This window comes from Aquarana catesbeiana, linkage group LG13 (genome assembly GCF_042186555.1).
Source record: "Aquarana catesbeiana isolate 2022-GZ linkage group LG13, ASM4218655v1, whole genome shotgun sequence".
NCBI lineage: Eukaryota > Metazoa > Chordata > Amphibia > Anura > Ranidae > Aquarana > Aquarana catesbeiana.
The window spans coordinates 96,545,179-96,559,601 of NC_133336.1; the positions used below are offsets into that span (position 1 = coordinate 96,545,179).

The 14,423-nt window shown below is 50.8% G+C and overlaps 2 protein-coding genes across 2 annotated transcripts in view; one reads left to right on the plus strand and one right to left on the minus strand.

The window, feature by feature from the left end:
- The window catches only part of PPP2R3C (protein phosphatase 2 regulatory subunit B''gamma), a 48,258-nt gene extending 39,310 nt beyond the window's left edge, over positions 1 to 8,948 (minus strand). Inside the window, exons 1-2 of the mRNA XM_073609441.1 lie at positions 8,669 to 8,948; positions 1,784 to 1,850 (exon numbers count right to left, since the gene is read on the minus strand). Coding sequence (XP_073465542.1) covers positions 1,784 to 1,832 — 49 coding nt within the window. The 5' untranslated portion in view covers positions 1,833 to 1,850; positions 8,669 to 8,948. The remainder of the gene's footprint in view (positions 1 to 1,783; positions 1,851 to 8,668) is intronic.
- Positions 8,949 to 9,071: 123 nt separating this feature from the next.
- The window catches only part of PRORP (protein only RNase P catalytic subunit), a 132,399-nt gene continuing 127,047 nt past the window's right edge, over positions 9,072 to 14,423 (plus strand). Inside the window, exon 1 of the mRNA XM_073609440.1 lies at positions 9,072 to 10,278. Coding sequence (XP_073465541.1) covers positions 9,320 to 10,278 — 959 coding nt within the window. The 5' untranslated portion in view covers positions 9,072 to 9,319. The remainder of the gene's footprint in view (positions 10,279 to 14,423) is intronic.

The window sequence follows — 14,423 nt, forward strand, 5'->3', positions numbered from 1 at the left end:
AGGCCATATTACATGCGACAGTGTACACGACAGGGGGCATGACATGGGACAGGGCACGCGACAGGGGGCATGACATGGGACAGGGCACGCGACAGGGGGCATGACATGGGACAGGGCACGCGACAGGGGGCATGACATGGGACAGGGCACGCGACAGGGGGCATGACATGGGACAGGGCACGCGACAGGGGGCATGACATGGGACAGGGCACGCGACAGGGGGCATGACATGGGACAGGGCACGCGACAGGGGGCATGACATGGGACAGGGCACGCGACAGGGGGCATGACATGGGGCAAAGCACATTACATGGGACATGACAGGGGGCAGGGCACATGACAGGGGGCAGGGCACATGACAGGGGACATGACATGGGACAGGCCACAGTACATGGGGCAGGGCACATGACAGGGGACATTACATGGGGCAGAGGACACGATAGGGGACACTACATGGCACAGGGCACACGACAGGGGGCATTACATGGGACAGGCCATATTACATGGGACAGGGCACGCGACAGGGGGCATGACATGGGACAGGGCACGCGACAGGGGGCATGACATGGGACAGGGCACGCGACAGGGGGCATGACATGGGACAGGGCACGCGACAGGGGGCATGACATGGGACAGGGCACGCGACAGGGGGCATGACATGGGACAGGGCACGCGACAGGGGGCATGACATGGGACAGGGCACGCGACAGGGGGCATGACATGGGACAGGGCACGCGACAGGGGGCATGACATGGGACAGGGCACGCGACAGGGGGCATGACATGGGACAGGGCACGCGACAGGGGGCATGACATGGGACAGGGCACGCGACAGGGGGCATGACATGGGACAGGGCACGCGACAGGGGGCATGACATGGGACAGGGCACATTACATGGGGCAGGCCACATGACAGAGGATATGAAATGGAGCAGGGCACATTACATGGGGCAGGGCACATGACAGGGAACATTACATGGGACAGGCCATATTACATGGGACAGGGCACACGACAGGGGGCATTACATGGGACAGGGCACACGACAGGGGGCATTACATGGGACAGGGCACACGACAGGGGGCATTACATGGGACAGGGCACACGACAGGGGGCATTACATGGGATAGGGCACGCGACAGGGGACATGACATGGGGCAGGGCACATTACATGGGGCAGGCCACATGACATGGGACAGACTGTTGGGCACATTGTGGGGGGGACACAGCTGGGCACACTTCAGTACCGGCTTTCTTCTCCTGGCTACAGAACTCATTTCATATCTCCTCCAGTGGCGCGCTGTTCCCCCTCTGCCCCTACTCCTCCTCCTATCCTGTCTACCCCAGATGATGTCACATACAACCACTTGGGAAGGACAAGAGGGGACTGCAGGGAACAGCGCACTACAGCCTATAGGGTGCCAGCCCGCTTCCCTGCCTATCTCTGCCTGTGTCTATGCTATCCTCCTGTCAGCTGCCTGCGACTGACAGTCAGATCGCCGCGGAACCAATGGGGAGAGAACCACTGCTTTATAGTAAAGAAAAGGGAAGTCCCTAACCTGGCTATGGATCATAAGATTGGACAAACAATTACAATCCTTTTGGCATATAAAACAGTTTGTATATGTGTCCACTATGTATTTAGCCGTTTGCCAGATGTTCAGTTGTAGTATTTATGCACATTGTGTGTAATTGTTTATATGGAGCTCAGTAAAATGTTCCTGGCTGTAATACAAAATGTCTTGCCACAATGTATAACAAATGACTATTTGTACTTTAGTAATACCTTTGTTATCCCGTTCCAGTTTTTCTTTTAGACTCTTCTTCCAATCCATTGTAGATGTGGTTATTTTCTACAGACAGAAAATAAATATAGAATTATACAAATCAAGAAGTTTAGTGTTCCCATTTTATTGTGATAGACCCAAAAACATTGTAAGAAGATCTGAAGAAGCATCTGTCATGCGATCAAATACAAAAGGGGGGGGTATTAAAATTGGAGTGCAAAATCCAGTGCAGCTCTGGAGAGAAACCAATCATCTTCCAGTATTTTTTTATTTTCTTTATCAAAGCTTAATTGAACAAGCTGAAGTTGGAAGCTGATTGGCTACTATGCACAGCTGCACCAGATTTTGCACTCTCCAGTGCATCAATTTCATAATGTCTAGTCTCTGTGTAACTAAACCTATAGCCTTATCTTATATACAGATCCTACTCTTACGTGCAGATATAAATGGCAACCAATCAGCATTCTGTTGAATTCATAGCAGTGCATGATGTGTTCCGTTTGGATGCCTACAACTACGCACTTTAAATAACTGTGTCCCCAAACTAAACTTGCCATGTAAAGCTTTTCCTGACAATAAGATAGTGCACCTTTCTTGCCAACCTCCTCTCTATTAAAGAGTTAAATCACCTTTAATGACTTTTGCCAAAAACATGTCTATGCATTACAGCGTCCTCAGTACAGTAACATGCAGTGCTAGCTTTAGTAAAAGAGTGTTTACATTTTAAAGCATGACTCATGAATGTTTCATTTAACATTAAGAAGCAGATGTAAACCCAATTCATAAAATTTGAGCTGGGCACATCTGCAGTGTTTTCTTATTTTTCTTCAAAGCACAAAGTCCCGTGGCTTTGTCCTGCTCTGTTCTGTCATCAGCCTGATAACTTCTGACAAGTTGTCAGAAACCATGAAATCAGACCGAGACAGAAGTACAGTTAAATCACACTTGTTTAATAATAATAGAACAAACGTAGTCAAAACATAGCCGGAGTTCAGGAACCGAAACGGATAGTCAGACAAGTCAAACGTCAGGAAGCCGGAGATGAGCGTAGTAAAACAGCAAGCAGGATCTGGAGCCAGAAGGGATGTCAGCCAAGCAAGTCTTTAAACAGGAATACAGGAAAGCGTCTGTGATGTTGACTAAGGCGAAGGCAGAGATCCTCTGGGCTGGACGGCTTAAGTAGGCAGGACTGACGAGCAGGATATCATCAACAGGTAAGTAAGGATATTATTAGGCTACTTTCACACTGAGGCGTGCGGGCGCTGGCGGTACAGCGGCGCTAAATATAGCGCCGCTTTTCCATCGTTTTAGCGGGGCAGTTTTTACCCCCGCTAGCGGCCGAAAAAGGGTTAAAAGCGCCGCTGCAGGCGGGTTTGGAATGCTCCCCCATTGTTTTCAATGGGAAGGGGCGCTTTAGGAGCGGTAAATACACCGCTCCAAAGATGCGGCTTGCAGGACTTTTTAGACCGCCCTGCAAGCGCACCGCTCCAGTATGAAAGCCCTTGGGGCTTTCACATTGGATTGCATTGAGAGGCTCTTTCAGTGTGAAAGGAGCCTAACTGTGGAGAGATAGGAGCTGGCAATAAGCCAACAGCTGAGCAACCAGCTCAGAGAAGGAAGGGCTGAGCCCAGTCCTGACACAAATTCCCTCACAGGAGATAAAACCAGGCTGAATTTTGTGTCAGGGAGGTTGCTATAAATAGATTAGCAGAGAGCTAAACAATTCACAAGACAGCTCCTGAGAGCCCCTGCCTATGGGGGGGGGTGCCTTTCCTCCAATCAGCTGTCTTGGCTGTATGCCCAAACTTCACACTCAGTGCTGAACAGGAAGAGAAAATCTGTAACAGGATGTGAACTTTCTAAAGAATATATAAAGCTGAAGACAGCAGATATGCATGTAAAACTTATGTAGGGAGATTTGTTTCATCTCTGTGCATCATCTGAGACTGTTCACTTCACAGGGTATATGTGAGGGTTTACATCCACTTTAAATAGTTTGTCTGGCTCAAACCATACAATATACAGGGGTGTGTTTTGGCCAAGTACGGCAACGGCAGCACTCAGCTAGACTCAATGAATTTGTTCCTGGAAGAGAACAGACGTTCCTATACTACTGCCTTATCACAGAGCTGTATACTGTATGTAGCTAATGCTACACACCGTTTATATAGCAATGACAAGGAATGCATGTATTGGTGAAGCCTGGTTTTGATAAATACCCCACTTCTGTCAGACTGCTGCAGCGATCCACTGGAAGTCTACATCTCTTCCCCTCCCCCCCACCCAGGTATACATGCATTGCAGGCGCCGGGACCCTAAAGACGAACGAAGAAGCAGATCGGGTGAGGGTGACGCTGGACCCCTGGATAGGCGAGTGCCCTTTTATTAAAAGCCAGCAGCCATAGTATTTTAAAATACTATGGCTGCTGACTTCATTTTTGTGAACAAGGCTGAAGAACTGCTTTAATATATTTACTAAATGGAACACTGAATGTTAATGTACTGAGGACGTTGTACAACATAGGCATGTGTTTGGCAAAAGTCTACCTTTATGGAGATCTTACCAGCTGACGGGCAGAGGTGAAGGCTGTGGGGGCAGGGGTGTAAAGTAAGGGATGTGGATGCAATGCTTAGCTGTTGGGGCAAGGAGGTGCATAAGTGCAAAGATATTAAGATAAGCTGTGGAAGAAGGGTGTGGAGGTGAGGTGAGCTATGGAAGGGGGTTAGCTATGGCCAGGGATGCAGAGGCAAGTTGTGGACAGGGGGGTGCAGTAGAGCTGCACGATTAATCGTTAAGAATTGAAATTGCGATCTTTTTCTCTTCCCGATCTTCAAAACAGCTATTCTTTTAACAAGTGCAGAGAGTTCTCACAGCTGGGAAAAAACAATCCAGGCAGCCTGCCAAGTTTAATCACAACATGCAAATAAGTAGAAACAAAGTATCTTTTCGTTCTTTTATCAAAGGAAAGAACTCCAGCGTGTAAATGAAGGAAGTTTAACCATTTAAAGACCAAACATTTTCTGACATTTGTTGGTCACAAGTAGGAACACCCAAACATGATTTTTTTTTTTTTTTTTTTAGCAGAAACCCTATAGAATAAAATGGTGGTTGTTGCAATATTTTATGTCATTCTGTATTTGCGCAGCGGTTTTTTAAAAGGAATTTTTTTTTTTTAATACACTTTAATGAATTAAAAAAAAAAAAAAAAACTAAAACAGTAAACTTAGCCCAATTTTTTTGTATAATGTGAAAGATGTTACACTGCGTGATCTTTATTCTAAGCAAAAAAATTGTGATTCTCATGTTAGCCGCAATCGTGCAGCTCTAGGGTGCAGATGTGATGTTTAGAGAGGGGGAGGCAGGGGCGAGTCGAGGGACAGGGGCGAGAGCGAGTCGAGGGACAGGGGCGAGAGCGAGTCGAGGGACAGGGGCGAGAGCGAGTCGAGGGACAGGGGCGAGAGCGAGTCGAGGGACAGGGGCGAGAGCGAGTCGAGGGACAGGGGCGAGAGCGAGTCGAGGGACAGGGGCGAGAGCGAGTCGAGGGACAGGGGCGAGAGCGCAGGGGCGAGTCGAGGGACAGGGGCGAGAGCGCAGGGGCGAGTCGAGGGACAGGGGCGAGCCGAGGGACAGGGGCGAGAGCGCAGGGGCGAGTCGAGGGACAGGGGCGAGAGCGCAGGGGCGAGTCGAGGGACAGGGGCGAGAGCGCAGGGGCGAGTCGAGGAACTGGGGGCGAGTCGAGGAACGGGGGGAGAGCGCAGGGGCGAGTCGAGGGACAGGGGCGAGAGCGCAGGGGCGAGTCGAGGGACAGGGGCGAGAGCGCAGGGGCGAGTCGAGGGACAGGGGCGAGTCGAGGGACAGGGGCGAGAGCGCAGGGGCGAGTCGAGGGACAGGGGCGAGAGCGCAGGGGCGAGTCGAGGAACGGGGGGAGAGCGCAGGGGCGAGTCGAGGAACGGGGGGAGAGCGCAGGGGCGAGTCGAGGAACGGGGGGAGAGCGCAGGGGCGAGTCGAGGAACGGGGGGGGAGAGCGCAGGGGCGAGTCGAGGGACGGGGGGGGAGAGCGCAGGGGCGAGTCGAGGGACGGGGGGGGAGAGCGCAGGGGCGAGTCGAGGGACGGGGGGGGAGAGCGCAGGGGCGAGTCGAGGGACGGGGGGGGAGAGCGCAGGGGCGAGTCGAGGGACGGGGGGGAGAGCGCAGGGGCGAGTCGAGGGACGGGGGGGGGGAGAGCGCAGGGGCGAGTCGAGGGACGGGGGGGGAGAGCGCAGGGGCGAGTCGAGGGACGGGGGGGAGAGCGCAGGGGCGAGTCGAGGGACGGGGGGGAGAGCGCAGGGGCGAGTCGAGGGACGGGGGGGGAGAGCGCAGGGGCGAGTCGAGGGACGGGGGGGGGGAGAGCGCAGGGGCGAGTCGAGGGACGGGGGGGGGAGAGCGCAGGGGCGAGTCGAGGGACGGGGGGGGAGAGCGCAGGGGCGAGTCGAGGGACGGGGGGGAGAGCGCAGGGGCGAGTCGAGGGACGGGGGGGAGAGCGCAGGGGCGAGTCGAGGGACGGGGGGGAGAGCGCAGGGGCGAGTCGAGGGACGGGGGGGGAGAGCGCAGGGGCGAGTCGAGGGACGGGGGGGAGAGCGCAGGGGCGAGTCGAGGGACGGGGGGGAGAGCGCAGGGGCGAGCCGAGGGACGGGGGGGAGAGCGCAGGGGCGAGCCGAGGGACGGGGGGGAGAGCGCAGGGGCGAGCCGAGGGACGGGGGGGAGAGCGCAGGGGCGAGCCGAGGGATGGGGGGGAGAGCGCAGGGGCGAGCCGAGGGACGGGGGGAGAGCGCAGGGGCGAGCCGAGGGACGGGGGGGAGAGCGCAGGGGCAAGGAGGTGCATAAGTGCAAAGATATTAAGATAAGCTGTGGAAGAAGGGTGTGGAGGTGAGGTGAGCTATGGAAGGGGGTTAGCTATGGCCAGGGATGCAGAGGCAAGTTGTGGACAGGGGGATGCAGTAGAGCTGCACGATTAATCGTTAAGAATTGAAATTGCGATCTTTTTCTCTTCCCGATCTTCAAAACAGCTATTCTTTTAACAAGTGCAGAGAGTTCTCACAGCTGGGAAAAAACAATCCAGGCAGCCTGCCAAGTTTAATCACAACATGCAAATAAGTAGAAACAAAGTATCTTTTCGTTCTTTTATCAAAGGAAAGAACTCCAGCGTGTAAATGAAGGAAGTTTAACCATTTAAAGACCAAACATTTTCTGACATTTGTTGGTCACAAGTAGGAACACCCAAACATGATTTTTTTTTTTTTTTTTAGCAGAGACCCTATAGAATAAAATGGTGGTTGTTGCAATATTTTATGTCATTCTGTATTTGCGCAGCGGTTTTTTAAAAGGAATTTTTTTTTTAATACACTTTAATGAATTAAAAAAAAAAAAAAAACTAAACAGTAAACTTAGCCCAATTTTTTTGTATAATGTGAAAGATGTTACACTGCGTGATCTTTATTCTAAGCAAAAAAATTGTGATTCTCATGTTAGCCGCAATCGTGCAGCTCTAGGGTGCAGATGTGATGTTTAGAGAGGGGGAGGCAGGGGCGAGTCGAGGGACAGGGGCGAGAGCGCAGGGGCGAGGGACAGGGGCGAGAGCGCAGGGGCGAGGGACAGGGGCGAGAGCGCAGGGGCGAGGGAGAGGGGCGAGAGCGCAGGGGCGAGGGACAGGGGCGAGAGCGCAGGGGCGAGGGACAGGGGCGAGAGCGCAGGGGCGAGGGACAGGGGCGAGAGCGCAGGGGCGAGGGACAGGGGCGAGAGCGCAGGGGCGAGGGACAGGGGCGAGAGCGCAGGGGCGAGAGCGCAGGGGCGAGGGACAGGGGCGAGAGCGCAGGGGCGAGTCGAGGGACAGGGGGGAGAGCGCAGGGGCGAGTCGAGGGACAGGGGGGAGAGCGCAGGGGCGAGTCGAGGGACAGGGGGGAGAGCGCAGGGGCGAGTCGAGGGACAGGGGGGAGAGCGCAGGGGCGAGTCGAGGAACTGGGGGCGAGTCGAGGGACAGGGGGGAGAGCGCAGGGGCGAGTCGAGGGACAGGGGGGAGAGCACAGGGGCGAGTCGAGGGACAGGGGGGAGAGCGCAGGGGCGAGTCGAGGGACAGGGGGGAGAGCGCAGGGGCGAGTCGAGGGACAGGGGGGAGAGCGCAGGGGCGAGTCGAGGGACAGGGGGGAGAGCGCAGGGGCGAGTCGAGGGACAGGGGGGAGAGCGCAGGGGCGAGTCGAGGGACAGGGGGGAGAGCGCAGGGGCGAGTCGAGGGACAGGGGGGAGAGCGCAGGGGCGAGTCGAGGAACTGGGGGCGAGTCGAGGAACGGGGGAGAGCGCAGGGCCGAGTCGAGGAACGGGGGAGAGCGCAGGGCCGAGTCGAGGAACGGGGGAGAGCGCAGGGCCGAGTCGAGGAACGGGGGAGAGCGCAGGGCCGAGTCGAGGAACGGGGGAGAGCGCAGGGCCGAGTCGAGGAACGGGGGAGAGCGCAGGGCCGAGTCGAGGAACGGGGGAGAGCGCAGGGCCGAGTCGAGGAATGGGGGGGGGGGAGAGCGCATGGGGGAGTCGAGGAACGGGGGGGGGCGCATGGGGGAGTCGAGGAACGGGGGGGGAGCGCAGGGGCGAGTCGAGGGACATGGGGGAGAGTCGAGGAACGGGGGGAGAGTCGAGGTACGGTGGGGAGAGTCGAGGAACCGGGGGAGAGTCGAGGGGCGGGTGAGGGGGAGGCAGGGACAGGGTTGGGAGAAGATTTGAGTCCAGCACCTATTCTCTCACATCACCAATCCCCTGGGACTAGTAGTGCCCTTGTCTCATGTAGATATACTGCTATGCAGCATAACAACAAAGGTAAACGTCAACCATGAATGCAGATGAAATTATAAATACTCACCCTCTCTTTTCTTCCTAATAATGAGGCCTTTATACACACACCGGTGTTATCCCCATCATTGGGAGCCCCCTTGTTCTCTGGTACACATTATACTTCTCCCCCTGTCAGCTCTCCATTGGCAGACCACAGCACACGTTCCGTCACCTCTCAATGTCCTCCCGCTGCCTCATACTCCGTTTAAACCAGGTTACTATGAAACACCACAACCAGTCCTTTCCAACAGTTCAACACAAAACGTCACTTCCTCTCTAAACAGAAGTTTAACTTACACTTACAAGAAATCACCGCTGTACGACTATGTCTTCATTTCTGTGCGCTTTATGATTCGGCCAGGCAGCCATTTTTCAGTAGACCAATTGTATAGAAAGCTAGGTTCATACTACAGGAACATGGCGCCGCTCCTGGAGACAAGAATATATTTATATTCCCCTTTTCGCCTTTGAGGCGGTAGTGAATGGTGTCTGACAGCTCCATGTGATTTGAAGAAGACGAACTAGAGCATAGTTAGTTCTTAGTATTGGGTATGAGTTATTGAAATGAGATGAATGTATGGGGGGGATCTTTTGTTTAACACGTGTCCTAGCAACTAGAAGAAGCATTGTGGCTGCTAGTAGTGAGTAGGGAAGCAGAGAGGCTGATGAGTGCTGCACCATGTTGTCATTACATGTGTTTTGCAGGGCTGTGCTCAGACAGGTTGGTGTTAGCTGCCAGGCTGCTGCTGCTGTTTTTGTTCCTGACCTGACCAGATTGCACAGCCCTTCACATAATATAAGTACATCATGTAGTGTGAATGCTCATATAGATGAAGATGTCTTCTATGCAAAAGGCTTAAAACAGACTAGAAGCAATGAGCCTGGGAGGGGGGCATCAATATTTTCTGCTGGTTCATCCAAAAGAAGGGCTGTCAGGAATAAAGATGAAGAACCACCTTTAACAACGCAGGATCGTACCCCTTTAAATAGAATGCACTTTCCTTTACCCACTGAGCCCCTAGGATCTGATGGCTGGAGGAAGCTGAAAGAAGAATCTACCTTCCCAAACAACTATGAAGTTCGGGTGTTTGAACAGATGATTAAAATGGGCACTGATCTCAACATCGCCAAATCTCTTTTGTCTTTTGTGGCAAAAGAAAATGGCGACATCAGCTATCGGTTACTTTCGAAGTATTTGCTGTTGTGTGTGCAGCAGAATCAGGTAGACGAAGTTTGTGATGTGTATGATATCATGAAAATGAAATTTCAGTCTTTCGATACTGGAGCCAATAGTTTGATTATTAGGGGTTTGGGCAAAACAGATCGCTGGAGGGAGTCAATAGTTATTCTAGAGACTATGAAGAAGGTAGGGCCTGTTTCTGCTCGGAACTATGCAGACTGTGTTAAGGCTGCCATTAAAAACCAAGAAGGTGCACTTGCTTGGACGCTGTATGATGAAATGATACAGAAAAATTTGCTGGTTCCCGAAGATGCAATTCAGAGTCTTTTTGATGCCCCTCAAGATTTGCAGGATGATGATCACAGAAAACGGCTGATCTCCATTTTGAGTTATTTTAGGCAAAACCAAATCTATCCTGGAGAAGTATTGATGAAAAGTATAAAATCCTGGTTTGAAAGGTAAGGCCACTTGCTAAAGCGAAATTCAAATTTAATGCACTTCTCCATAAAAAAACACATTTTTGGTTAGACTAGGGAAGGGTTTTAAACACTATCACATTTTTATTGCCACTTGTATCTATGTAGGGGAGATTTCACCTTATTTCCTGATCTGTTGACCTCAGACTAGAAGTAAGAAGATCTTCACAATGGACACACAGATGACAATAGAACCCTGAAATAGGTTCTTCTAAGAATATCTTAAAGTAGTATTCCAGCCTAAACCTAACTAGTCGTAGGCTCCTTTCACACGGGATGGATACCATTGAGATCAACAAGTTATCTGTCTGCTGATCACAGGAGAGCGGGCAGATGACACATCCATGTCCACTCACCTTATGCAAAGTGGACATAGACAGAGTCTGTTTTGCTCTTTGGGCAGTTGGGAGTAAAGGGACTCCACTGTCCGGTTACACCTGACTGCCCTCTGATTAAGGATGCGCTCCGGCGTGTTCGCACACTCCATGTGGGGCACCCGCAAGGAAGTCGGCACAGCGCTGTGCTAATCACAGGCAGTGAGACATTTCCCGATCTCTGCAGCCACACATCGGGAAAATGTCTCACTGCCTGTGATTAGCGCAGCACCGTGCCAACTTCCTGGCGGGCTCTGCACGTGAAGTGTGCGAACATGCCGGAGCTCATCCTTACCACTGATTTGCCTATATGGAGGAGGACAAATCACCTCCTTTTTTTTTTTTCAGCGGACCGGGAGGTAGGCCAGTGTAAACACACAAGTCCATTTACACCAGCTGGTTCATAGGGGTGAATGGACCGTCCGATCAGGTCTGCCTGAAAAACTGACAGGCGGACATGATCGAACCCTTCATGTAAAAGGGACTTTAAAAATGTCTCTTTATTACACCTTTTGCTGAGTAACCTGTGTAAAAAAAGATGTGTATTCTTACCTATTTTTAGCCCTCTCTGATCTGGTCATGTGATCAGCTGTTGCAGCTAGGGGTGGCTGCAAGGGAGAGGAAAGAGGGCTCAACAACGATTGAAAATTCTGGGAACGGTGATATCACCCATAGGCTCCCATGGCCCAGTTTTTGTTGGCGATCCATCCCAGCCACCACTGGTTGATACAGGAGCTAGATCACTTAACCGGGCTGAAAATAGGCAAGTATATGCATCTTTTTTACACAGGTTAGTCAGCAAAGGTGTTAGGAGAGGGAAGGGAACATTTTTAGGGCTAGTTATGTTTAGGATATGTCATGAATATTGGAATAGTGACTGATTCATAATGCTGGGACAGATACTGTTAGGAGATGCTGATGTAAATTCCAACACCTGTCTGTCTGTTGTCTGCTAAAATGTGTATTGTAAATAAGTCTCTAGTATGGGATCTAAGAGTCATTAGATCCCCATAGTTGTTTGTGTTAATTAACTCTGCTATTGTGTGAAGAAGAGTCTATGTTGATTGTGATAATGTTGATTGGATTTTCTGAACTACAAGACGGCCAGTCTGGCCTAAAGGTCATGTCTGAGTCATCTAGGCTGTCTAAAGGGATTAGTTAATTAGCTCATGTTAATTAGGTTACAGCTGTATTGTTAGAGTAATATGAGCAGGAGGTCTGCACCTCCACTTTTAGTGTATAAAAGCCTGTATTTTGCAATAAAGGAGATTCCTGGTTGAACTTACATACAGCCTGCCTGGTGTTTGTTCTGAGCTACACAACTGGGTTAGAACGGCACATAGCTGTAATTCTAATCCCGGAGCATTGGATGACCGAGCAATCAGATGGTGCGATCTGCAATCTGATTCTATAGCAGCAGAGGAGTGTCGGGAGAGTGGAACTGAGCGAGCAAGGGGCTCGTTACAGGGTATAATTCTAATTTATTTGTACAGTATAGGACAGAGGACTTGCATTCCATGCCCATGGGCTATATTAAGGCTCCTTTCAGGTGATTAGACACTGGCAAAAACGAGCTAGGGCCTCTCCTAGTGCACACTCCTATAACTCGACCCACTCCATAAGACGTCCATTTTTTGCTAGTGTCCTTATGTGATGGACCTGTTCTCTTCTAATTAAATATTTTTCTTTAAAACCATTCAGTTTCATTCCTTCTATCATGATCTGACTGCTTATTGCCCTGGGCTAATTAGCAGTTTCCAGATCGGTGATTCTTGGTGTGTACGTTGGGGACTGTACCTCAGACTTATGTGGGGTCTGCCTTTAATGTTGGATGTGGGCACTGGATCCTGTATTAAGCGCCCAGCACCTTAGCATAATGTAAAATGTGTAATTAGCTGCAGGGTGCTATACAGCTCATGGGCTTTGGCCCATTTTTATGGTCCCCAAACCTTGAAAACCCCTTTGTGGTATGCCCACTCTGATGAAAAAAACCTGGACCTCTAGTAGCTGGCCCAGGGTTGTGTATAAGGTATGGCAGAGTCTTGTATGTTGGCACTGGTTCTTGGCTTTTAAAAACAGAATTCACAGTGTGTGCAATTTTACAGGCAGAGGGTTTCGGAGATACACTATATTACCAAAAGTATTGGGCTACCTGCCTTTACCCGCACATGCACTTTAATGGCATCCCAGTCTTGGTCCGTAGGGTTCAATATTGAGTTTTCCCATCCTTTGTAGCTATAACAGCTTCAACTCTTCTGGGAAGACTGTCCACAAGGTTTAGGAGTGTGTCTATGGGAATGTTTGACCATTCTTCCAGAAGTGCATTTGTGAGGTCAGGCACTGATGTGGATGAGAAGTAACGATGAGCTCCGGCGTGTTTGCACAGCCCACGTGCAGAGCCCGCCAGGAAGTCGGCACTGCGCTAATCACAGGCAGTGAAACATTTCCCGATCTCTGGAGCCGCGCATCGGGAAAATGTCTCATTGCCTGTGATTAGCGCAGCCTTGTGCCGACTTCCTGGTGGGCTCTGCATGTGGAGTGTGTGAATACGCCGGAGCTCATCCTTAATGGAAAGGCCTGGCTCGCAGTCTCCGCTCTAATTCATCCCAAAGGTGTTCTATCGGGTTGAGGGCAGGACTCTGTGCAGGCCAATCAAGTTCCTCCACCCCAAACTCGCTCATCCCATGTCTTTATGCACCTTGCTTTGTGCACTGGTGCGCAGTTATGTTGGAACATCCCCAAGCTGTTCCCACAAAGTTGGGAGCATCAGATTGTCCAAAATGTCTTGGTATGCTGATGCCTTAAGGCCCCATGTACACTGCTGCTGCTAAACGGACGTTCAGAGGCAGTTGGACACTTTTTTTCAGCTGCCCCTGAACTCATTCAATGTTATCTTATGTGTACATGTACACAGGTTCGTTTACTGTCGTTTTTAGGCAGTTGCGTTTATAGGCCTTTTTTTGAAGTTCTGACGTTAAACGCGGTAACCCGCGTTTAGCCGCGTTTCGTTTATAGGCGTTTTTCGTTTTTGCCCATTTAAAAAAAACATATTTTTTTTTTCTTTTTAGAAACGCTTCTAAACGCAAATGCGGCAAAACGCAGCATGTAAACGTGGCAAAACGTACGTTTTAAACGTGGGTTACTATCTGTCAAGTTAAATAGTTCAGGAGAGGTTGTAAAAACACCCCGTGTACATTAAGCCTAAGAGATCCCTTTACTGGAACTAAAAACAACCTCACCCCATAACCCCCCCTCCACCATATTATTTGGACCAGTGCACAAAACAAGGTCCATAAAGTCATGCATGAGTGAGTTCGGGGTGAGGGAACTGGAATGGCCTGCACAGAGTCCTGACCTCAACCCGATAGAACACCTTTGGGATTTATTAGAGTGGAGACTGTGAGCTAGGCCTTCTCGTCCACATCAGTGCCTGACCTCACAAATGCGCTTCTGGAAGAATGGTCAAACATTCTCATAGACACACTCCTAAACCTTGTGGACAGCCTTCCCAGAAGAATGAAGCTGTTATAGTTGCAAAGGGTGGGCCAACTCAATATTGAACCCTATGGACTAAGACTGGAATGCTATTAATGTTCATGTGCGTGTAAAGGCAGGCGTCCTAATACTTTTGGTAATATAGTATATTTACTTTATTGTGGTACCCCCTGCCATTTTGTTTATAATGTTAGTTTGTTTTTTAACACAAGCAATGTAAAGTTTGTCTTTTTTTTTTTCTGCTCCTATCTAGGCTTA